The sequence below is a fragment of the Oncorhynchus clarkii genome, chromosome 27 (genome assembly GCF_045791955.1).
Source record: "Oncorhynchus clarkii lewisi isolate Uvic-CL-2024 chromosome 27, UVic_Ocla_1.0, whole genome shotgun sequence".
NCBI classification, from domain to species: domain Eukaryota; kingdom Metazoa; phylum Chordata; class Actinopteri; order Salmoniformes; family Salmonidae; genus Oncorhynchus; species Oncorhynchus clarkii.
Genome location: NC_092173.1, coordinates 3,314,449 through 3,340,621, shown reverse-complemented (window position 1 = coordinate 3,340,621; position 26,173 = coordinate 3,314,449). Strand labels below are relative to the sequence as shown.

General features: G+C 40.8%; 1 protein-coding gene across 1 annotated transcript in view; it reads right to left on the bottom strand.

Annotated features, from left to right (window-relative positions):
- The window catches only part of LOC139385840 (tetratricopeptide repeat domain 12), a 39,644-nt gene extending 21,370 nt beyond the window's left edge, over nucleotides 1–18,274 (bottom strand). The window contains exons 1-13 of the mRNA XM_071131089.1: nucleotides 18,088–18,274; nucleotides 13,521–13,690; nucleotides 13,249–13,279; nucleotides 8,875–8,952; nucleotides 8,634–8,755; nucleotides 8,473–8,532; nucleotides 7,974–8,045; nucleotides 7,523–7,583; nucleotides 4,547–4,735; nucleotides 3,320–3,389; nucleotides 2,778–2,866; nucleotides 1,854–2,022; nucleotides 1,296–1,388 (exon numbers count right to left, since the gene is read on the bottom strand). Coding sequence (XP_070987190.1) covers nucleotides 1,296–1,388; nucleotides 1,854–2,022; nucleotides 2,778–2,866; nucleotides 3,320–3,389; nucleotides 4,547–4,735; nucleotides 7,523–7,583; nucleotides 7,974–8,045; nucleotides 8,473–8,532; nucleotides 8,634–8,755; nucleotides 8,875–8,952; nucleotides 13,249–13,279; nucleotides 13,521–13,690; nucleotides 18,088–18,142 — 1,259 coding nt within the window. The 5' untranslated portion in view covers nucleotides 18,143–18,274. The remainder of the gene's footprint in view (nucleotides 1–1,295; nucleotides 1,389–1,853; nucleotides 2,023–2,777; nucleotides 2,867–3,319; nucleotides 3,390–4,546; nucleotides 4,736–7,522; nucleotides 7,584–7,973; nucleotides 8,046–8,472; nucleotides 8,533–8,633; nucleotides 8,756–8,874; nucleotides 8,953–13,248; nucleotides 13,280–13,520; nucleotides 13,691–18,087) is intronic.
- Between the last annotated feature and the right edge of the window lie 7,899 nt (nucleotides 18,275–26,173).

Genomic DNA, 26,173 nt, shown 5'->3' with positions numbered 1-26,173 from the left:
GCTTCTCTTCCTTTATGTCATTTGTTCTAATATTAATATCATACAGTGGACGCAAATGCATGCAATGCTCTGATGCACTTAGCGCTCAAATTGCCAAAAACTGAACCATGAAGTGGACACTTATTGTTTTCGGAAAGTAAAAACCAATAAAGCCAGGGGCTATAAAGTTTAGCATATGCTACACATCGAAACACAAGGAATAGTGTTTTGGTCATTTTTGGGGGGCTGTTTTTAAGGTCAAGTAGCCTAAATGCTGCTAATTTGGCCAATATCCCTCATGAATTGATGGCGTTGGCTAAACCAGGTCGGAGGTTTCATTATCTCTCTCTTTCTACTGTCGGATTTGAATGCATATAGATGTCCGGTAAATTGCTCAAACGTCCGTAAATTAAAATCTTTCCAGTCACAAATCTTCATAACGGAAACCCTGACACAGACGTCAATTCAATGTCTATTCCACATTGGTTTCATTTAAATGACGTGGAAACAACGTTGATTCAACCAGTGTGTGCCCAGTGAGACGTCTCACACAAACAGCACCGTAGAGTAGGTGATAGCCTTGTTTTCGCAAACGTTAACAAAAAGCGAGTCCTTGACAAAGGCTCCAGACTCACATTAGTAATGTAATCCCTTCCAGCACCATTCAAGTCCAACCAAATAGACTGTGATCTTCCCATTTCAACCACTATACGCTCTCTGGCTTTATTCCTGTGGCTCTGACTCTCCTTCTGTGGCTTAGTCCCAAATTACACCATATTCCCTTTTTAGTGCACTTCTTTTGACCACTACATTAGGAAAAGGGTGCCACTTGAGATGCAGAGACGCAGACTCTATTTTCATAAGTGACAGTGTGAGTTTAGGAATGGAGCGGCCATTCGGGCTTTCAACTGAGATTAACGGTGGGATAGAGCCTGGTGATGGATTGGGATGTCAACCCCGCTGTTCACTTTGCATTTGCTTGGAGCCTCCTAACTGTCCAGCCAAGTGAATTAAAACTGCTCTTTAATATTTACGCCGATGATATATGGCAATACAATAGACTAGCCTGGTGGGTCATGGTCAGAATATGTATTTATTTTTTCCTGTGAAGTGATATCATTGTGATAGCATTGTCCTTCAAACGCTGACGAAGGCTGACGCTGAAACGTGTCCATTTGTTCTGACATCTGCTGCTAAGAAAATACATAAAAACTTAAAAGAATATTTCAGTGACTGAGTTTTTCCCTCCTTCAAGTAAGAGCATCCACCATTTTGTTACGAAAAACTATGTATTGCATTAGCTACAGTGTACATACTGGTTTTCTGTGGCAAAGTTCTCCAAAATAGTTAGAGCTGTGGTTTCCAGCTGGCTCTGTGTGGATATGCACATCATCAAGTTTCCCACCAACCTGCAGAGTTGTGTGAGAAAGTCAAATATTTCATTTTCACACGTCATTAACACCTCTTTAAGCCAAGACAATTATCCAACTTACTATGTCATTGTTTTACTGATTAAATAAGATGGATGACACAATATTCAGAATAACAGGGACCAGCAAGTGCAAATGCAGGTCTGATGTGAGACTAAATACAGCAATAGAATATCAACATGTTTTCAATTCCCACAGTACATAAGGGGTAAAATCCTAAATTAAATGTTTATTGTTAATAGAGCACAACATATTTTGCGACCCTACAACCATACTTTCCCCCCATATTTTAATTTCCCTGAACTCTGAGTGGACGGCTCTACCTGCTGTCTGAAAGAGCTGAAAGAGCTGAAAGAGGAGAAGGCAGGTAGGTTTGATTTGATAATAGTGTGTGGTTCTTGTCAGCCAGAACACGCAATTACCAACAGGGATCTGATCTCTTACATGTGCAAATTCAGGTTCTCAATGGCCAAGCATCTTCCATGTGGAGTTTGGGAGTACAAAGACAGAAACGCCAGGCATTCTTTCCGCACCGCCGCCATTCCTGATACTAATAAGTCAACAATGTACTCTTTGGAGGCTGGGCATCTCATCAGCATCTTTTGGTTTTCATCTGAAAGCAAGCAGCCCAGGAGAAAAAAATGTATTCAGCAACAGGGACAGTTCCAGTGACAGTTGTGGCAAAGATTGAATTTAATAACACATTGCATGCACTTTGAATCGATTCGAACGCTATTTGTCAGGGGGTGATTGTAGGCCTACTTTAAATGCAATAGCAACAATATAATTGCACTTGCCTCCTTAATTGGCAGATTTTTTACATCAAATGCATTTCCCCTATTTTGACATTGGCACAACAGGTTTTGGATAGCTGTATAATTGATTTGTCACCGTTTGGGAGAAGGAGCAATTATTTTCTCTTGGTTACAAGTGTTCATGAATTTTGATGTGGTAAAAGGTGCAGTCCGGGATTCAAACAACAATGAAGCAGTCACAAAGTGTGTTTACAATTACAATGTTGACAAATAATGGAGTAAAACAATTTTATATTTTGTGGGTTCTGCAAGACACGAGGCATGTATAAATTATATTCTTCAAGAATCAATGGCTATATCATTCATAAATAATGGATGTACCAATCCCAGATTGCCACTTAAGCACACATTGCCTGTGTGACTACAGAACAAGTGGGCACTTAATAAGGAGTTGGCAAAAATGCATGACAGGCAGAATAATGAGAAAACAATGGGATAATTGAAGATGTTTGGCATTTCATGCATTTTCTTCACACAATTTCTCTTGACAAAAAAAATGTATGTGCAAAAAATAGGGGGAGGAAATATCACACTAATGTCTTGTCTTACAAACCATTTCCATCGCAAATCACCCTCCACAATTTCAGTACGGACACGCACAGCTCCTCTGCGCATGGCACTGTCGATTTCTGCAACAAGCAACTGAAAATAAGGAAACAAAATTGTGTTCTTTATGAGTACGGCATATTTTTCTCATTATTTTCTGCTGAAAACTTGAACCACTTTCCTGACAATATGTGCTGGTCTGAAATATGACCACAAGTCCACAATGCTTCGCGAGAACAATTGCGGACGACTTTAGGCTAATAATACCCTCACTAATTTCACATGAGGGAGTTGTGATTAGTGTCTCAAAACAATAAAACCTACTATACATACATGTAGTACATTGCGTGGGGCACAGCACATTACAGGGTCATCCAAATCTCTAAAGGAGCTCATTCTATTTTGGCAATATTTAACTAGCAACTAACATAGAGAGAGTTTAAAGACAGCATCTCTTTGGTTTGAAAAACTTTTTGGGACCACGGTTGGAGGCCTGTCCTTAACTCCCTATCAGTGTCAGTCAGGGGCGTCTCTCTCGAGTCCCCTTACCTTCTTACGGTGTCATTGGTTTGGATGATACTGAAGCCATTGTTTAATCGGAACAGCGTCTGGCCAGTGCCTGTTAGGAAGAGCAGATAACGTCAGGACTGGGAGGCCTCTCCGTACCTCAGTGAGCCACATACATCATCACAGTGCACCCGTGGCCAGGCTTCAGAAACACAATGCCTGGCGGTCAAGGGCAGGAGAGAGTGGAATAAATAAAACTCATCCAGAGCCAAAGATCCTCCGCTATTTCCCTCATAAAGATGGTGAGACCGGGCGTGTGTGCAGAGAAAATCTAGAAGAGCGGGGGGAAAAAGCTCCCCTGAGGTGATTTGGTGGCGAGAGAGCCGGTAATGTCAGGCAGGCCGTTTCTACACTCTTCTTAGAGATGTTCAACTGGGAATTATGTTACATTTGCCCTTTCATTCAATGACATTGTAAGACAGTCAGTCTTACAAGCAGTAGATCATCTGACAGGTTGTATTCATCCATATGAGGGAAGTGAAAACACAGACTGGAAATGTGTGGTAGTAGTCTACCATTGATCATTGATTATTGTCCCTGGTGGTGTAGTTGATACCGGCAGTTCACAGATATTATGTAAATGTAACATTATAGTGCAAACGTGTGTGCATCTTAGGCCCAGCGCACTCAACATTTGCATAAATCATCCAGTACTGTACCTCGGCATTCTACACAATCTGAGGTGTTGGTAATAGAACAGCTCACATGGATGCTTGGATTGTAAACACATATTTATCATTGCACTTCCGTGTGTCCTTTCCTCTGCCTACCTCGCGCCTCGGCTGGGCAATATTGGGGAGTTTGCTGAACTGTGATAAAATGAACCGTGAAGATAAATCAATACCGCAGAGGGGTCAGGTCAGGTCTTCCCTTCCGGATTTTATTTTCAGAGGATTACAAATTGACCATAACCACCACAACAAACATTAGGTCTGTGCAGTGATTTGATCTCCTAGGAGTTTCACATTTCTTCAGTAACAGTAGATGAACTGCATTTTTTAGGAGTCGACTACTAGAACCATGAATAAGAGAAACCCACCTGTCGACGCTGTCCTCCCTTGACCTGAAGGAGCATCCATTGACATCCTTCTGGCCCACAGGATAGGATGAGGAGGGTTGGGGAAAGCGAAGCGGAAGAAATAACATTCACACCCACTCACACTCACACAAGATTTGGAGGGATGGGGAAACTCCCAACAGCATACTCACAGTCTGTAATGGCGTGCGACAGAAGCTTGAGCCCTGCGCAGTAGTATAACGGGAACTGATCGGGTCTCTCCAGCTTTTTCAACAGTTGGAGCACTGTCGTGGCCTTTTCTTCCCCCTTATCAAACTCCTCCCACGCTTTGCTTTCCTGGCATTCTCTTTCTTCCTCCAAATCCACTTGGGTCAGATAATCTTGAGGAAGAAAGGAGAAAACATGGGCTCGGAGACAGATGGCTTCTGAGGAGCCTAGTATGAGGTAACCTAATGGCAGTGGATCAAAGGTGTGTAGGACAGTATGACCACCGTGTTTCTCATAATATGCATTCGTATGTTGTAAATAGCATCATACAGGTAGTAGAGCCACAGATTAGAAATGGAAACAACTTTGCAAGGAGGCCATACGAATGTTTCCTAACCCTACCGAATTAAAGGTATCACCACTTAAATACACGGATTCAGTAATTATCTTACTTTCAATACATTTAGGGAAAGTTAATGAGGGTATTCCAGAAACGTTGTTGCCGTCTTTTCCGATGATTCATAACATCTCCATAATCACACGTCAACAACGAACAACAGCTTCAAAACGTGTGAAAATGATAGTGTCATTATTCATTGGGAATCCATCCTAGTCTAAATTGACACAAAACAGTGAAATGAGCATGCGACTCAGAACAAAACGCTATTGGGACCATCTGTTTTAATGAAGCAAAATAAGCTTACCACAGTTGACAACGGCAATGATGGCACAAAGGAAAAAAAAGAATGCTTTATTTGCAAGGTAACAATGAGTACCATCCAGCTTTGGGTTGCCATTGTAGGCTTGTCCTTGTTACAGGGCTGTTATCATGCGTAAATAAATGAGGATGCCTAACAGGGATGATTTGGTGACAAGATGGTGGGATGTGATCAGGAGTCAGGACAAAATGTGAATTTGGTTGGTTATAGGTTGGTTTCTATGATATACAGTGGGGCAAAAAAGTATTTAGTCAGCCACCAATTGTGCAAGTTCTCCCACTTAAAAAGATGAGAGAGGCCTGTAATTTTCATCATAGGTACACTTCAACTATGACAGACAAAATGAGAAAAAAAATCCAGAAAATCACATTGTAGGATTTTTAATGAATTTATTTGCAAATTATGGTGGAAAATAGGTATTTGGTCACCTACAAACAAGCAAGATTTCTGGCTCTCACAGACCTGTAACTTCTTCTTTAAGAGGCTCCCCTGTCCTCCACTTGCCTGTATTAATGGCACCTGTTTGAACTTGTTATCAGTATAAAAGACACCTGTCCACAACCTCAAACAGTCACACTCCAAACTCCACTATGGCCAAGACCAAAGATCTGTCAAAGGACACCAGAAACAAAATTGTAGACCTGTACCAGGCTGGGAAGACTGAATCTGCAATAGGTAAGCAGCTTGGCTTGAAGAAATCAACTGTGGGAGCAATTATTAGGAAATGAAAGTCATACAAGACCACTGATAATCTCCCTCGATCTGAGGCTCCACGCAAGATCTCACCCCGTGGAGTCAAAATGATCACAAGAACGGTGAGCAAAAATCCCAAAACCACACGGGGGGACCTAGTGAATGACCTGCAGAGAGCTGGGACCAAAGTAACAAAGCCTACCATCAGTAACACACTACGCCGCCAGGGACTCAAATCCTGCAGTGCCAGACGTGTCCCCCTGCTTAAGCCAGTACATTTCCAGGCCCGTCTGAAGTTTGCTAGAGAGCATTTGGATGATCCAGAAGAAGATTGGGAGAATGTCATATGGTCAGATGAAACCAAAATCTAACTTTTTGGTAAAAACTCAACTCGTCGTGTTTGGAGGACAAAGAATGCTGAGTTGCATTCAAAGAACACCATACCTACTGTGAAGCATGGGGGTGGAAACATCATGCTTTGGGGCTGTTTTTCTGCAAAGGGACCAGGATGATCCGTGTAAAGGAAACAATGAATGGGGCCATGTATCGTGAGATTTTGAGTGAAAACCTCCTTCCATCAGCAAGGGCATTGAAGATGAAACGTGGCTGGGTCGTTCAGCATGACAATGATCCCAAACACACCGCCCGGGCAACGAAGGAGTGGCTTCGTAAGAAGCATTTCAAGGTCCTGGAGTGGCCTAGCCAGTCTCCAGATCTCAACCCCATAGAAAATCTTTGAAGGGAGTTGAAAGTCCGTGTTGCCCAGCAACAGCCCCAAAACATCACTGCTCTAGAGGAGATCTGCATGGAGGAATGGGCCAAAATACCAGCAACAGTGTGTGAAAACCTTGTGAAGACTTACAGAAAACGTTTGACCTCTGTCATTGCCAACAAAGGGTATATAACAAAGTATTGAGATAAACTTTTGTTATTGACCAAATACTTATTTTCCACCATAATTTGCAAATAAATTCATTAAAAATCCTACAATGTGATTTTCTGGATTTTTTTTCTCATTTTGTCTGTCATAGTTTAAGTGTACCTATGATGAAAATTACAGGCCTCTCTAATTTTTTTAAGTGGGAGAACTTGCACAATTGGTAGCTGACTAAATACTTTTTTGCCCCACTGTATATGAATGGAGTGTACATAAAAAAAACTGTAGTTTCTGATTAATCAGGAAGAATCACATCCCTGATGATGGTGGGTTAGCCTAGGTCCTTGGGTTCCCCTACTGGTGGAGATTTGATTTGGCTCTCTTTGATTTGGCCCGTTTCTGAGCAAAAAAAAATATTACACCTGCAGCTGAATCTAGTTGATGATCCTCGCCCTATGATTACATGGGTCATATATAACCCTTACATAGTATGACTTTGCTGAGTTTGTTCATAAATGATTTGTGAGGCATCTATGTAGTGTTTATTGAGATGTTATGATTGCTCTATAAAAGCCTTTATAAATTGTAGTTTGTTTAAGTGGGACCATGAGCAAATCTGAGTAACAGACTCTACTTGCAACAATACTTTTCAACGTGTTATATTGCCTTACCTTTGAGCATCTTTTCCCGTCCTGGCTCAATTTCCAGTATCTTTTGATAGCACATTCGTGACTGTAAAAGAGAAATATGTCCATTACGTTTCCTACAGCTACCTTTGGTCATGAGATAGGCTGATGCACTCTACTAATCTCAACCAGAGTCATAGATCAATATATGGGACTCTGGTCTCACTAATACACACAGACAGAGAGTAAGCAGAAATGTTGAGACCATTAAAGAAAGAAATGCAGTCACTTTGTATTTTAAATATTGTATTAAGCAGAACGCTTGCAGGACTCTACTTGCTGAAGGAAAGGTAAGCTTAAAAAGTTGCAAAATCTGCATTTTAGGAGATCAACACAAGGTTTGAAGCAGATAGGCATCCAGAATGACTGAATACAGTTGTAGGCTGTTTTCTCTGCAATGCAGTTAGATATGGTTCAAATGAAATGGAATGCCCACCTCGTTATAATTCTTGAGTGCCAGGTGTGCTTTCCCCATGTGAAGATATGCTTTAACACACTTGTCATTACACTGTAAAGAAATAATATGAGCAAGAGAATCATACGTGACACGTCAACTGAACACATCATCTGCAATATGGACAAAACCACATTTACTCAAGCTTCAAATACGGTACTCCCTTGAATTAGGCCAAACCCATTGTCTAGTTAGTTTGTATGTTTTTCGAAATAGATTGTCCTGAAAGGTGAGCAACTGATTTTTTTGTACTGCTTTTATTACAGATTCTAAGGGGTATATACAGTACTCCAACCCACTTTCCTCCCCTCTCCACACCCCTTACAGTTCATTGAAGTCACTGAGCACTGTACTGTACTTTACACTGCACGGTATGTTCTGTGCTCCCAAGACACTACAGGATCACCAGGGCACTGCCTGGAATGGCGTTATGAAGAATGAGGGAGCTAGTGATTGACCCAAAGTTCCTAGTCAGCCTTACCTTTAGAGCCCACTCACAGTCACTTATGGCCTCCTTATATTTCTCCAGTTTGATATAGGACTGCAGAGGAAAAAGTGGGGGAAAAGTGGACCGATAGTATTCAACATACTGTTTTTAAGTTAACTAAAAGTGAAGCGAAGCTGAAATGAAGTTGAGAGTACTTGTGCTCTGTTGGTATACAGCGGCTGCATGTCTCGTCGCTCGTCTAAACCGTCGCTATAAAGCTTCACAGCAGTCTCGTATTCTCCCTGGGCGTATGCTTCATTCCCCTTTTCTTTAAGGGCTGAGGGAGTAAGGACATAAACAAATACAGTGTCAGGTTAAAAACCGCTGAATTAAGAGCGACCCTAATTAGGAAATTGCAAGAGCTAATCCATGCTAGAGAAATGACTTCATACACACCGTTTGCCTTTTCCTGTTTCCTTTGTCTTCTTTGATGTCTGTCCTCTGCATCGCTTTCCATCATTTTCATGAAATGATCTACAGAATTAAGGAGAATATAAACAAGTGTTTTATATGGAATGTAAAACTCTACATTTCTAAACGGTGAAATTAGATAATGCATTAATGAGAAGAACATTTGTGGATCATTAGTGGTCAGCTGGTAACATAGTAGTTCATTCTTGGAGTTGCACTAAACTTTGCACTAAATGATGTTAAATACGATGGGAAACCTTTGAGATTGACTCTATTCCACTCTTTGTACCTGAGTACAGTACGTGTACAGATATTCCATTTTACACTAGGCACAGAAGAGAACCATGTAAGAAGCAGAACCAATTTAAATTAATTACAATTGAATTGGGGACTACAGTATATACTTTTCACAGGGGGGATTTAGAGAGCACTAACTGGATTACGAAAGATACATTATTTGGAAACATAAGCACAGGCACAAAATACATTTGAGGACAAACAAAAAGACCTACAGGAACTTATTCAAGAAAGATCAAGTGTAATATATTATAAAAAATCAAGTGAAATAAAGGAATTTGGGTAAAAATGCACCAAGCTATTTTTTAATCCTCAAAATAGAAATGCTATCAAAAATAATTTACAGAAACGTGTTACAAATGACGGAGTCTTCCATGATTCACCAAACAATATTTACAAAGAGGAACAAAAGTACTTCCTGCATGAATTTTTGTTTCAGTCTCCTTCATCTCCACTAACTGAAGTTAATTGTAAGGATTTTGTTCTATTAATAGTGTAAAATTAATATATGTACAGAAAGACTCATGTGAAAGCCAAATTAAAGAGGAGGAACTTCTTGATGCAATTAAGGCGGTTAAGTCTGTGAAAACTCCAGGGTTAGATGGAATACCAGTTGAGGTAAATCAAACTTTTTTTGATGTACTCAGAGGTCCGTTATTAACCTGTTTTATCCACTCCTATATAAATGATAGACTATCAGATACTCAGATTTCACTATTACTGAAACAAGACCCAGATGGTAAAAATAAAGATCCAATCCACCTAAAATTAACTGGAGGCCCCTTACACATCAGTGTTGTGATGCCAAAATTCTAGCAAAATGCATAGCGCATAGAATTGAAAAGGTATTGTCGGATATTATTCATCCTAATCAGAAAGTTTTTTTTACATGGACGATACATTGGAGATAATATAAAACAAGTACTGGAAACAATAGAAAACTATGAAAAATCTGAGAAACCGGACCTGTTATTCATAGCTGATTTTGAAAAGGCCTTTGATAAAGTAGACTAGAATTTATATATAAATGGACTATTTTAATTCTGGATCATCTCTTATACAATGACTTAAAGTTATGTATAGTAACCCCAGGTGTAAAATAGTAAATAATGGCTACTTCTCAGAAAGCATTTTTATTTATTTACTTTATTTAACTAGGCAAGTCAGTTAAGAACAAATTCTTATTTACAATGACGGCCTACCCCGGCAAACCCGGACGACGCAGGGCCAATTGCGCACCGCACTATGGGACTCCCAATCACGACCGGATGTGATACAGCCTGGATGCAAACCAGGGACTGTAGTGACGCCTCTTGCACTGAGATGCAGTGCCTAGACCGCTGCGCCACTCAGGAGCCCAGTATTAAACTATCAAGAGGAGTGAAACAAGATTGTCCACTAGTGGCATTAGTATTTATTATGGCCATCGAAATGTTAGTTATGAAAATTGGATCCAACAATATCAATGGGCTAGAAATCCAGGTGTCATTGTAGGCTGACGACTCATGTTTTCTTTTAAATCCGCAATTTGTATCCCTGCACAGCCTTATAGAGGATCTAGATAATTTATCTAACCTCTCTGGATTACAACCAAAATATGATAAGTGTACCTACCATATTACGTATTGGATCACTAAAAAAATCACTACCCTGTATTTTACCAATAAAATGGTGTGACGGTGAAGTGGACATACTCTGTATTCATATCCCGAAAGAAAGAAAAAAACGATCTCACAACAATACATTTTTATAGAAAGTTAGCAAAAATAGATAAGATCTTGCTACTATGGAAAGGTCCCACCTGTGTATTTGTGGACAAATTACCCTGTATAATGATTTAGTCATATCCCAGTTTACCTACCTACATATGGCCCTGCCTACACCAAATGACTTGTTTTTATAATTATATGAGCAAAAGATATTCCTCTTTATTTTGGAATGGCAAGCAAGACAAAATTTAAACCCGCCTACATATATAATGAATATGAATTTGGAGAGCTGAAATGATTAAATATTCAAGAATTTAACCTCTCACTAAAGGCTTCAGTCATACAAAAGTTGTATTTAAATCCGAACAGGTTTTCCAGCAGATTAGTAAAAATGGCTAACCCCGGTTTTAAAAAATTCCTTTTTCCCTTTATTCAGATTACAACCTCTCACTTTCGGTTATTTGAAAATGAAATCATCTCTAGAATATCTCCAGCTATTTTTTTTAAAAGCCATAGAAAGTTGGTTGCAATTTCAGCTTAATCTACCAGAAAAGACAGAACAAATATTGCAACAAATATTATGGTCCAACTCATAAGTAGGAGCTGATAAAACATTTCTAAAAATCTAGAATCTTTGTTAATGATGTCATAAATTGGACTGGTGGAGTTATGTCACACATGCAGCTAACAAAAATATATAGAAATGTCTGCTCTATCCAAAAATACAACCAACTGATTGCAGCATTACTGTGAAAATGGAAGAGGCAAGTGAAGGAACCTGTCAGTCAGCTGACATCCCAGCTCTGTAGATTTTCCTACATTAAAGACCACATTTGGTTAAAGAAAATGTGCTAAATAAAAAAGTATACCAGTTTAATTTAAGTACCAAAAAAATGAACAGCTGCGCCATACAGTTCACAAAATAGTTGGGAAGAGATTTTTGATCTACTGATTCCATGGCACATGGTTTGTGAACTGATTCAAATTATTATATACAATTCTTGCAATCAATACAACCATCCCAGCTCTGTAGATTTTGCTGTGAAGAGACAGAATCATTAAATCAATTGTTTTGGTACTGCCCATACGTAGTTTGCTTTTGGTCATAGGTTCAGGAATAGCTGAAGAATTGCAACATTTACCTGGAGCTAACCCTGCAAATAGCACAAATATAATAATACTCTTAGTAAAATTACAGCAGGGTTGAAAAATATATGGTAATTAGAAATCAAAACTGGATGTTTTACAGAGATAGATGGGAGGGGTTGAGAGTAGCTGAAGGGTGGGACTAAAAACAAAGAAAAACAAAGAAAAAATGAGAACTATTGTCAAATATACAGTGTCCGTAAAATGTATATAGTATGATTAAGCTGGAAGTGGAAGCCTAAGCATTGTCGTCCATTAGTTTACTCCAATTAGGGGAGGGATGGTAGGGTTAGGGGAAAATAATCCCCAGTTTACAATTGGCTCATTCATCCCCCTCCTCTCCCCAGTAACTATTCCCCAGGTAGTTGCTGCAAATGGGGAACCTGTTCTCAGTCAACTTACCTGGTAAAATTAACGGATAAATAAAAATACAAATAAAAAGAATAAAGAAGATAATTATATATTTTTTTAAACATATGGGAGATTGGAAATTATGCAAACAATTACATTGATAGAACCCCCAATCTATCTGCAATATTAAAGCTAATCTAACTCCTAACAAAAAAGAAAATACAATTTAATAAAACACTGTTACCGAACCTTGATAGGCTGATCTTGGTAATCCAGTCAAGGGTATTGACATCCATATGCTATTGAATTGGAATTTACTGTGTGGTGCAATTTACTAGGTTTGAATCGTATTTATTCTGAGCAAAGCCGATTGATGTTTAGGGATTTATTTATTTAGTTTAAATAAATGTTTAGGGATAGTACAATTAAAGGTGGAGTTGCAGATTAAAAAGACCCAGTGCTCTGGGCAGTATGATGTAGTACCATGTAAGCACTTGAAGGGGCAATCTGCAGTTCAAAGAACAATAAAGCAGCCATGGATGTTATGCTGCTTACTTAGCGAGTACCGCTTCCTCCTGACTCGGCTCATACCGAGGCTTGAACCCATGATCTCTGCCTCGTAAACACAGACCACTGCCCTACTGAAGCATTTTACCCAGTAGCGCTACCAAAAATCTAGCTATTTGTCAACGCAAGTGGAGACACTTCAGGCGGAGAAGTGAGTTTCACAGATCCTGATCTGCTACACATCATGCTCAAATGAAGGAGTTGTTCCTAAATGATTGCTTATATAGTTGTCCCAAACCTTAGAATCTCATCATACAGCAAAAGAGAGACCCATTTTAGCTTCACACACCTGCACTTGAACTGGGATCATTTTGTGAACCCTGAAATAAAAGAATAGAAGAAAAATATTCAAAAACACACGTTTCTGCAGCGTCACATCAAATTACTCAACTGTAACTTCTAAGACAAAAAACACCAAATGAAAGGATGCTAAAAATGTACCTGCTGTTATACAATGCACACCTAACCAACCTATTACAGACCACAGGAAAGATCTCAAGTCGATTGGTATACAATCTGAAAAGTCATTAGAGTGAGTGAGAGTGAGTATTGAGCTGTTACCGTCGGTGCAGGTGCCTGTTGTGAGGGATTGGTGTTTATCACTGTCCTGTTGAGGAGGGTTTTGCATGGTTCCTCCTTCTCCTTCAAGGTACTTATGTAGCAATCAGCCTTTTCCACAGCTCTCTGCTGAGACGTTACATCAGAGGAGCTCAGATCCTTGACCAGGTCGCCTGTATAAGAACATCACAGATTACATAGAGTAAATTAAAGAGATCACATCAAATATAATTTGATTTGTCACACGCCCCCGAATAAAATGGGTGTGGTCTTTAGCGTGAAATGCTTGCTTACGAGCACTTCCCAATGATGCAGAGTTAAAAAAAATAATAACAAAAAGGAAATAATAACACAAGAGGAATAAAATACACAAGAATGAAGCTACAGTATATTCAGTATATAGAGAGTACCGGTACCAGATCAATGTGCAGGGGTACGAGGTAATTGAGGTATGTATTTACATGAAGGCAGGGTAAAGTGACTAGGCATCAAGATAGATAATAATAAGAGTAAAAATAAAGAACAGAGTAGCAGCAGCATGTAATGACTGTAAAAGTGTGTGTGTGTGTGTCGGTATGCATGTGTGTATTTGTGTTGCCGTTATACGTGTGTGTGTGTGTGTGTTATCTACATGTACTGTATGTGTGTGCATGTATGTAATGTATGTGAATGTGTGGAGCTTTTGTATGAGTGTCAGTGTGTGAGTATGTAACGTGTATGTACTGTATAGACTTGTGAGTGTGCATAGAGTCACTGCAAGATAGGGTCAGTGCAAATTGAACGGGTAACCATTTAATTAACTATATAGCAGTCTTATGGATATGGGGTAGAAGCTGTCTCGGAGCCTGTTGGTCCGAGAGTCGATGCTGAGGTACAGTTTGCCAGACAGTAGCAGAGTGAACAGTATATGGCTTGGGTGGCTGGATTCTTTGGTCATTTTTCACGCCTTCCTCCGACACCGCCTGATTTTATAAAAAAATATATATATTTAACCAGGTAGGCCATGTTCTCATTTACAACTGCGACCTGGCCAAGATAAAGCAAAGCAGTGCGACACCAACAACACAGAGTTACACATGGGATAAACAAACGTACAGTCAATAACACAATATAAAAATCTATATACAGTGTGTGCAAATGTAGTAAGATTAGGGAGGTAGGGCAATAAATAGGCCATAGTGGCTAAATAATTACAATTTAGTATTAATACTGGAGTGATAGATGTGCAGAAGATGAATGGGCAAGTAGAGATACTGGGGTGCAAAGGAGCAAAAAAATTAATAATAATATGGGGATGAGGTAGTTGGGTGGGCTACTTACAGATGGGCTGTGTACAGGTGAAATGATCGGTAAGCTGCTCTGACAGTTAGTGAGGGAGATATAAGACTCCATCTTCAGTGATATTTGCAATTCGTTCCAGTCATTGGCAGCAGAGAACTGGAAGGAAAGGCGGCCAAAGGAGGAGTTGGCTTTGGGGATGACCAGTGCTGAAGCGCAGAAGGATGCTTTGTTGCAAAATAGGATGCTGATTCAAGATTTAATTTTGGATTGGAGATGCTTAATGTGAGTCTGGAAGGAGAGTTTACAGTCTAACCAGACACCTAGGTATTTGTAGTTGTCCACATATTCTAAGTCAGAACTGTCCAGAGTAGTGATGCTAGACGGGCAGGCATTGAATGTCAATGTATGTCATTGAAGCTCGTCTGGAGGTTTGTTAACACAGTGTCCAAAGACGGGCCAGAATTATACAGAATGGTGTCGTCTGCGTAGAGGTGGATCAGAGAATCAAGAGCGACATCATTGATGTATACAGAGAAAAGAGTCATCCCGAGAATTTAACCTTGTGGCACCCCCATGGAGACTGCCAGAGGTCTGGACAACGGACCCTCCGATTTGACACACTGAACTCTATCTGAGAAGTAGTTGGTGAACCAGGCGAGGCAGTCATTTGAGAAACCAAGGCTGATATAGAGGTCCTGGCTGGCAGGGAGCTCAGACCCAGTGATGTACTGGGCTGTCTGCACCATCCTCTGTAGCACGTTGCGGTCAAACGGTGATGCAGTCAGTCAAGATGCTCTCAACGGAGCAGATGTAGAACTTTTTGAGGATCCAAGGGCCCATGCTAAATCTTGTCAGCCTCCTGAGGGGGAAGAGGCACTGTTGTGCTGTCCGGCAGCCTTGCGAGTTTAAAGTTTTAGGTTGTAGCCTGCCTTCAGCAGTAGACTATTCTTTATCATTGCATTAACCTGAAATGACTGTGCGCCTCACTAATCTAAAGTAGCTATCCCTATCAGGAATAAACAAATAAAGGGAAAACAAATTAGGGTCTTTCCATTTCATTTCAATCACTTTTTTACTGCACCCTTTTTGAATTTAACAAAACTTACCATACATATTTGCTCATGGTAGAAGTGGTCAGAAAGTTACTTTTTGGACGTGAATGCCAAAATATTCAAGAAGGGACCAAAGTTGCTCCATTTTGCATACCATGAGAAATTCATGTCTTCATCACTGAAAAATATAAACAGTTGAGTTTGATTTAATTTAAACGCTTACAAAAATGGTTGACAAACTATTTGATAATTTCTTGAATTATTATAATTTTCTTAATATATACTGTATTTTTAGTTTTTTTTTACATTTAACAAATTCTCTAAAAATGCAGAAACTCTGATAATTTTTTTATCGCGCATGTTGTAGCTTAGATCCTATTTTACATCATCTGTATTCAAGAGTAGTTGTGTCTCAAACGATGGTGGGCACAACACATGCAATGTAAATTAGTGTCCAAACTGCAACATATGCGAAAACGGAGAGAAAAAAATCTGAGTTTACGTGGTATTCTAGAAATGATTCAATTGTTTGACAATCCAGTTTGTAAGCTTTTAACTAATGTAAAAAAATATATATACTGTTATGAAGACATCATGAATGTCTCATGGTATGGTGCTTTTGGTGGGTTATGCAAAATGGGTCAACTTTGAGCACCTCCATCTCCTGAATGTTTTGGCATTCAAGTCCAAAAAGTCTAAGTGTTAGTGGTTGAGCTGTCTTTCCAGCAGTGGGGGCTCTTCAGAGGTGGAAGGGGAGGACCATCCTCCTCAGTGAATTTCATACAAATAAAAATGGTAAAACATTGAAAAGGTTATCCTTTTTAGATAAAACTATACTAAATATATTCACGTCACCAAATAATTTATTAAAATACACTGTTTTGCAATGAAGGGCTACAGTAGCCTCCTCATCTTGGTACATTGACTTCAATACAAAACCTAGGAGGCTCTTGGTTCTCCCCCCTTCCATAGACTTACACAGTAATTATGACTACTTCCAGAGGACGTCCTCCAACCTACCAGAGCTCTTGCAGCATCAACTGACATGTTGTCCACCCAATCAAAGGATCAGAGTACAATGAATCTAGCACTAAAAGCATAAGCTACTGCTAGCTAGCACTGCAGTTCATAAAATGTGGTGAGTAGTTGCCTCAAAGAGATAGAAAGACAATAGTTGAACAGTTTTCAACAAATTAATTTCTTCAAAAATGAAGGAGAAGCAAGGGAGTGAGAGAGTCATTTTTTAACTTTCAGTTTCACTTAATTACTTAGCTAGCAAATTCAGCTAGCTAGTTTAGTTACTCAAACACCTAGCTCAAACAGAGGGATGCTATGTTTGCTAGCTGGCTATGACTATCCAACACAACACTGTAACTCTTCCAAGTCAAAGTAAACTTTTGGTTGTATTAATTTCTTACCACCAGGGCCCACCGGTGTAACTGCTTACTGGCTCTGTACTGTAACATTACTGCATGATTGTAGCATTAATAAGGCATTAGTTATATTAGCTATGTTGACTAGGACGTTAGCTAATATGGGGACAACGATGTAGGCTGTGTGTAGCAGTTATGACATGGTTTGGCTTGGAAAGTTTTTTTTGCAGGGATACAAATACCTGCATTTGACCAACACACCCTAGATAAGCTAGATGCAGACAAGAGTGTGCAAGGGGATATTGCATGTGTCACTGTCTATCATCTAAAATGTTTCTCTACCTGTGTGCACCTACGTTGTAAACGTTAATTCATAAACTGGGTTGTATCAACCTCATGATAGGTATAGGGAAAATTCTAGTATCATGTAGTAGCATAAATCTCTGTTTCATTGAACTGGGTGCATGGAATGTGAATGACAGTCATCCAACATGCTGTAATAGAAAATAAAATCGTCCTCCCGCATCATAAACGGCATTGGCCGCCACTGCTTTCCAGAAATTAGGCTACTGGCTGTCCTGAAAGCCTAGATGCTAGCTAGCTAACGTTAGATACAGTATTTTAAAGTTAGAGCTAACGTTAGCCAACTACATTGGTCTTATGTCTTTCACCAGAACAGTCAGCTAAAATGACTTGACTGTATCTGTCCCTAACAAATTTCACACTCAGCTAGTTGCTAGTAGCTAGTACTCTAGCTAGCTAGCTAGCTAGCTAGCTTCAAACCCGAACGCACACGTACCTAACGTCAGCTAGCTAACGTTACTGTGGATTAATAACTGGTGGTGGTGCTGGTACAGTACTTACTTATTTCATCAACATTCTTCAAGAAACTCTCAAAATCCTCGAACTCTTTTGTCATGTTGATTTGTTTACAAGTAATCTGCTAAACGGATATTATGCAATACCAAGGAAACGAGGTATTTTATTTGTTTAGCTAGCTACTGTAGCTACAATAGTTGTGGCAGTCAATCTTTACTTTTCCTCTTGATTTGATTGTGTAGTGTACCTGTAACTATGGTAACGGTAAACTTTTTTTCTTCCAAGTGGGGATTGGATTTCTAAAGGTCACGTGCTCTAAGTAGGGGCGTGTGGTTTCGAAGCGTTCAATATCCCGTGCAGCACCTTAACTACATTTTCCACAAACAAATATATAAAGCCTTGATACAGTATATTAGGCCTGTGACAACAGCTCCAGTCATATAGCAGAGAGTGCTTGCCACTGCCACCCCGCTGGAGAGTACAAGCTCACCCAACTCTTCGGTTCATAATGGACCATTTACAGCAGTATCTGAACACAAAAAGACCAAGAGTGCCACCATGAGATTTTCAGGGGTATTGAAAATGTGCACAGTTTACTAAAAGTTCTTCAAATGGAGTGATGTCCACCTATTGTACCCTAAATTGTACTATTACAAGCATGCATTTTTATCATGTAGCATAATTGCACCATGGTACTAGGTCATTCTATAATTTTAAATGAATAATAACTACTGGAACTGGATTATGCATCACAGCAAAGTAATCAATATTTTAGAAAGACAGATTATAAATTTACTGAATAGTACCCCCCAGGTGAGTATTTAAACCTGATTCTGCTGGGAAGGATTATTTTGAATCTGAGTTGCAACCAAAGTAGCAGCAAATTAAAACAACCACGGAATAAAGGCCTGTTGATCCCCAATCACCACCACTTATTTGCAGTGGCGTCCTAGCTCGCTCATTAATATCTTTATGAAAATTACGGATTGCTTCTTATACGCTCATCATCCCATTATTCCATAGTTTGTACATCTCAATTGTCAGTAGAAACCACATTTGTTTAAACAAGTCAGCCATATCATCCATGTTTTTAAAAAGGCGTTCTTGGGCAAAAGCGACTTTACTATTACAGACTGGGTCAGGGAGAAATTGAAAATGTCAGTGAAGACACATGCTCTGAGTAAGCGTCCTGGTAATCCGTCTGGCCATACGGCCTTGTGAATGTTAATGTCACGGCCGTCGTCGGAATGAGATCTAGGTGCAGTGTGGTGAACGTACATTTTCTTTTATTTGTTCAAATGTCGCCAACAAAACAAGAAATTTAAAAAACGACCGTGAAGCTTACAAGGGCAATAGTACCCCTAACAAAGACAACTTCCCACAATCACAACAGGGACAAAGGCTGCCTATGTATGATTCCCAATCAGAGACAACGATAGACATCTGTCCCTGATTGAGAACCATACCCGGCCAAAACATAGAAATACAAAAACATAGAAAGCAGAACATAGAATGCCCACCCAAATCACACCCTGACCAAACCAAATAGAGACATAAAACGGCTCTCTTAGGTCAGGGCGTGACAGTACCCCCCCCCCCCCCCCCCTCCCCAAGGCCACAAAACCTGAACCTATAGGGGAGGGTCCGGGTGGGCATCTATCCGCGGTGGCGGCTCTGGTGCGGGACGTAGACCCCGCTCCACCTCCACCCCACTTTGATGGCGCCTCTGTGCGGGGACCCTCGTTGCGGGCCCCGGACTGGGGAACCTCGTTGCGGACCCCGGACTGGGGACCGTCGCTGGAGGCTCCGGACTTGAGGCCGTCGCTGGAGGCTCAGGCCTGGAGGCCGTCGCTGGAGACTCTGGACTGGAGACCGTCTCTGGAGGCTTCATGCCACTGATCATCACTGGAGGCTTCTTGCCATGGACCATCACTCTCAACGGAGAGAGTTGTATGAGTTTCTGTGTGTGGGGTATCTAGAGGTGATCTAGAGTTTTGTTGCTTCTAGTTGCACAGGTGACAGGCTGGTAAAAATGAGGTAAAACAGATTTCAGTTTCCCTGCATAAAAATCACCGGCCACTAGAAGCGCCACCTCTGAATATGCATTTTCTTGTTTATTTATGGCCCTTTCAAATAAAAATAATAGCCGTCCAGGATAGCCAAAATCCTCAACATCGTTGTACTTGTGTTGGGCATCATTATTATTGCACTAAAACTCACCGCAGCATGAAAAAGGAGGATATGTTTTTTTTGACCATCTTTTGCCCATTGCATTCCTAGGGCTGCAAATGTTTTCTTTTTACAACTTCATACAACACATCAGCCCAGACCAGCCCTGATGAGGACCAGCTGTGCCCCTAACCGAGCCCCAGTGTAAACAAATGCCTTGCAAGCAATTAACAGACCAGCGCTTGTGCTCCATACTCACAGAGTATGTTCTTATCATGATACTGTATTTTCTTTTGTCAAGACCCAATTGTCATCCCTGCCTCGCGGGGCGGGCGGGTTAAGGTCATGAAATATTGTGTGGATGGATGGGTGGAGGACGGGTTGAATAAAGAGAAAACAATGCATTATTAAAATACCCATAAATCATGTATATTTCTTGTGCAAGAGGTTTTTATTTTATTATTTTTTATCTGGCATTAGTGAGGAAGCCTAAGCTTTAGGGCCTAACTGTGCGCGCGCCAAATAAATGAATCAATGTTGAAGAACAATGTCATTGTTCTATAACTGTTCAAGAGAAAAAAAGGGAACTGTACAGCACATCTTCCATATTTGCAGCTTAGGGTTGTGTGTGGGCCTGAGATTTTAACTTTGGCTTATTAGCAATTGTAGGTGGGTGCGGGAGAACAAACAGCTGACCCTCGCATCATTAGTACTCAGGCTACATTATGGTAAAACACTCATTATTTTCTGTTCTCATTATTACTCCATAATAAAGGTACTTGTCTACACCATTGTAGTCTCTTCAAAAAGCCGCTGTGCCTCAGCAGTGTCTTCAGCAAACACTAGAGGGTGGCATTTACTGATTGGCCCAAACCATGTTGGCAATCATCTAACTATGCACTGTATTGTGAATCAGTGTCATTGCTGCACACACACAAAAAAACATCTGCTCGGTTATATAACCCACCTTTTGGTTTTTAATTTAATTAGACCAGTGGTTCCCAAGCTTTTTCGGGTTACTGTACCACCAACTGAATTTGGCTCTGCCTGGAGTACAGCTGAAGCACTCCCTCATATGCACATATGCACTTTACCAGTAACCCTATGAGCTCATGAGTCTTTTGCAGTACACTCTGTGGGTAGGCCAAGTACACTCAGGGGTCCTGTACCCTGGTTGGGAACCACTGAACTTTTTTGTTTGATAGTGTAATATCATCTTTCCTAAATTGTTAATCCACGCTGGGGATAATTTATTTGAAATTAATAGATTAATATATCACAAAAACAATACATATTATTTTAGAATTTTGTCTTCTTCCTGCATCTCTTGCTAGGTTGGAGTTAGTAGAGTGACTTGAAGCAGCCTGAATGCGTTCCTGTATTACAGTTGGAATGTTAATGAGAACCAGACAAGCCCAAAAGGATGCATGTGTGGGTTGTTCATAGTCCTCATCAGCACGCAACTCCAGTACTGAATATACTCACCAAGGAACACTGAACACCAAGGAACACTTTTTGTTTGTAAGAGCAACTGTAGCCTACAACAGCCTTCATTAGTTATTCTGTCTGATGAGAGCCAGACCTGGGGTGAACTAGTATTTGGTTTCTTCAGCTTTATTGAGCTTACCTGGTGTAATGGGACCAGCGGAATAGTCACAAAACTGCCAACCCCACCCTTATGGCACTTCAGTCAGGCTCAAACAAACGTTCAAAACACATGAAAGATTTGAAGTACTATTTGAATCCAGGTCTATTGAGAGCCAAAACAAAAAAAGAGTACATTATTATATACTGAACGAAAATATAAACGCAACATGTAAAATGTTTGCCCCATTTTTAATGATCTGAAATAAAATATCAATTATTTTTCTCCATATGGACAAAAAGCCTATTTCTCTCAATTTGGTTGCACAAATTTGTGAACACTTCTCCTTTGCCATGATAATCCATCCACCTGACAGGTGTGGCAAATCCGATTAAACAGCATGATCATTATACAGCTGCACCTTGAATTGGGGACAATAAAAGGCTACTCTAAAATATGTAGTTTTTGTCACACAACACAATGCCACAGATGTCTCAAGTTTTGAGGGAGCATGCAGTTGGCATGCTGACTGGAGGAATGTCCACCAGAGCTGTTGGCAGAGTATTGAATGTTCATTTCTCTACCATAAGCCGCCTCCAACGTCATTTTAAAGAATTTGACAGTACATCCAACTGGCCTCACAACCACAGACTGCGTGTAACCATGCCAGGCCAGGACCTCCACATTCAGCTTTTTCACCTGCATGATCTTCTCAGACGAGCCACTTGGACAGCTGATGAAACTGTGGGTTTCCACAACCAAAGAATTTGTGCACAAACTGTCAGAAACTATCTCAGGGATGCTCATCTGCGTGCTCACCAGGGTCTTGACATGACTGCAGTTCGGCATCGTAACCGACTTCAGTGGCAAATGCTCACTTTTGATGGCCACTGGCACACTGGAGATGTGTGCCCTTAGCGATTAATCCCGGTTTCAACTGTACCGGGCAGATGGCAGACAGCGTGTATGACGAAATGTGGGCGAGCGGTTTGCTGATGTCAACATTGTGAGAAGGGTGCCCCATGTTGGTGGTGTGGTTATGGTATGGGCAGGCATAAGCTATAGACAACAAACACAAGTGCATTTTATCGATGGCAATTTGAATGCACAGAGATACCGTGACGAGATCCTGAGGCCCTTTGTCGTGCCATTCATCTATCACCTCGTGTTCCAGCATGAGAACATGTTCAAACGTACAGTCAATAACACAATAGAAAAATCTATGTACAGTGTGTGCGAATGTAGTAAGGTTAGGGAGATAAGGCAAAAAATAGGCCATAGAGGCGAAATAATTATAATTTAGCATTAACACTGGGGGGATAGATGTGCAGATGATGATGTGCAAGTAGAGATACTGGTGTGCAAAAGAGCAAAAAAACAATAACAATAACAATATGGGGATGAAGTAGTTGAGTGTGCTATTTACAGATGGGCTGTGTACAGATACAGTGATCGGTAAACCACTCAGCTGATCAGCTGATGCTTAAAGTTAGAGAGGGAGATATAAGACTCCAGCTTCAGTGATATTTGCAATTTGTTCCAGTCATTGGCAGCAGAGAACTGGAAGGAAAGGCGACCAAAGAGGTGTTGGCTTTGGGGATGACCAGTGAAATATATCTGCTGGAGCGTGTGCTACAAGTGGGTGTTGCAATGGTGACAAGTGAGCTGAAAAGACGGGGCTTTACCTAGCAAAGACTTAAATGACCTGGAACCAGTGGGTTTGGCGACGAATATGTAGCGAGGGCCAGCCAACGAGAGCATACAGGTCGCAGTGGTGGGTAGTATATGTGGCTTTGGTGACAAAACGGATGGCACTGTGATAGACTGCATCCAATTTGCTGAGTAGAGTGTTGGAGGCTATTTTGTAAATGATGTCGCCGAAGTCAAGGATAGGCAGGATAGTCAGTTTTACGAGGGTATGTTTGGCAGCATGAGTGACGGAAGCTTTGATGTGAAATAGGAAGCTGATTCTAGATTTAATTTGTGATTGGAGATGCTTAATGTGAGTCTGGAAGGATAGTTTACAGTCTGACCAGACACCTAGGTATTTGTAGTTGTCCACATATTCTAAGTCAGAACCGTCCGGAGTAGTGATGCTTGTCAGGCGGGTGGGTGCTAGCATCAATCGGTTGAAGAGCATGCATTTAGTTTTACTAGCATTTAAAAACAGTTGGTGGCCCCGGAAGGAGTGTTGTATGGCATTGAAGTGGTTTGTTAACACAGTGGTTTCTTAACACAGTATCAAAAGAAGGGCCAGATGTATACAGAATGGTGTCGTCTGCATAGAGGTGTATCAGAGAATCACCCGCAGCAAGAGCGACATCATTGATATATACAGAGAAAGGGGTCGGCCTGAGAATTGAACCCTGTGGCCAGAGGTCTGGACAACAGGGCCTTCGATTTGACAGACTGAACTCTATCTGAGAAGCAGTTGGTGAACCAGGCGAGGCAGTCATTTGAGGAACCAAGGTTGTTGAGTCTGCCGATAAGAATGCAGTGATTGACAGAGTCGAAAGCCTTGGCCAGGTCGATGAAGACGGCTGCACAGTACTGTCTTTTATCGATGGCGGTTATGATATCGTTTAGGACCTTGAGCGTAGCTGAGGTGCACCCATGACCAGCTTGAAAACCAGATTGCGTAGTGGAAAAGGTACGGTGGGATTCGAAATGGTTGGTGATCTTTTTGTTAACTTGGCTTTTAAAGACTTTAGAAAGGCAGGGCAGGATGGATATAGGTCTATAACAGTTTGAGTTTAGAGTGTCAGCCTCTTTGAAGAAGGGGATGACCGCGGCAGATTTCCAATCTTTGGGGATCTCAGACGATACGAAGGAGATGTTTAACAGGCTAGTAATAGAGGTTGCAACAATTTCAGGTGGATCATTTTAGAAAGAGAGGGTCCAGATTGTCTAGCCTGGCTGATTTGTAAGGATCCAGATTTTGCAGCTCTTTCAGAACATCAGCTGTCTGTATTTTGTTGAAGGAGGGACTTGACGGAAAATGCCTAATAGCACTCACATCTGTAGCCACATCTGTAGCCAAGAAATGCTTTGAAAGGCTGGTCATGGCTCACATCAACACAATCAGCTTGCGGTAGGAATCCAGTGATATGGTAGAGAAAAAGCAGTCCGATATGCTCTGTGCAGACTGGCATGTATTGACCGAGCTGAAGCTGGCTGGTGTTTGAGTTAACGGTGAAGACCGCCAGCAGTGGCTAACTAACTACTAGCTATATAGCCAGTTAGCTGGCTAGCTTCAGATGGGGTTTCCAGTTCTAAAGAATAAAAACAGCAGGTTTGGCCAGGGTAAGCCGTCATTGTAAATAAGAATTTGTTCTTAATGTTCTTAACTGACTTGCCTAGTTAAATAAAGGTTAAATAAAAAAAATGTAAATCCTTTGTGGCAGGGCGTTAGTGATCCTTATCAGATTTGTGTGGTTTCCTTTTGTGTATGTGTGTGTACCTGTGTGTGCGTGCAGCGTGCGTGGTACGTTTGTGTTAGCCTGCATGCGCGCACGTGTGTGTGTGCATGCGTGCGTTCCTGCTTGTGTAGTTTCCTTGATTGCCAAATGACATGTCAGTTGATCTGAAACAGCAGCTGTACAAGAATGGATGTGCTGCAGACACTTTCACTTAGTTTCATTTCAAGTACAATGTCTGAAAAGGAAATGGGAAAACATGAACCCATTAGCTGAAGGTCAGTGTTCCCCCCCCCTAGCGGAACCCCCCAAAAAGATAAAGAGACAGAGACACAGAGCCATAGAGACCATGGAATGTGACCTTGAGTAAACAAGACAAAGGAAATAGTGTGAATGAATCATTCTTCCGTAGCCTACAGTGTTAGAAAGTTAGAAAACCTACACCTCACTATTGTACGCCTTAAGCATGTAGCAATAGCATTAGACAATTACGACTTAACATATCATTGAAACTTGACGCATGTCAAATACAGACAAGATCCTCTGACAGGTTCCAGCCATTGACATGTATAGAATGTCTTCAAAAGCAAGTTGGATGTCATCACGGACTCTAAAGCAGCATAGCCACCAAAGCAAAGCAAGGCAGCAGTTATTGGTATGAACAGGTAGACTACAATCAATTACTCATATTATGACAGTTTATAAAAAGTGACTGCACGCTGTGACAAATTGATAACTGCTAATGGGTCTGTATGGCACTATAGCCATAGTAGATGTGGGACAATGGTAGCCAATGGTAAAAGAGGATGACTTACAGTATGTTTGAAATACAGATTATCTTGGTTGCATCCAAACCCTAAATGCCAGTGTGCCCTTGATGGAAAATCTGACATGGTGTCAGTTCAATGAATACTCCAATTATAGCCACTCATGACTTCATGTGTGTACAATGAGACCACTC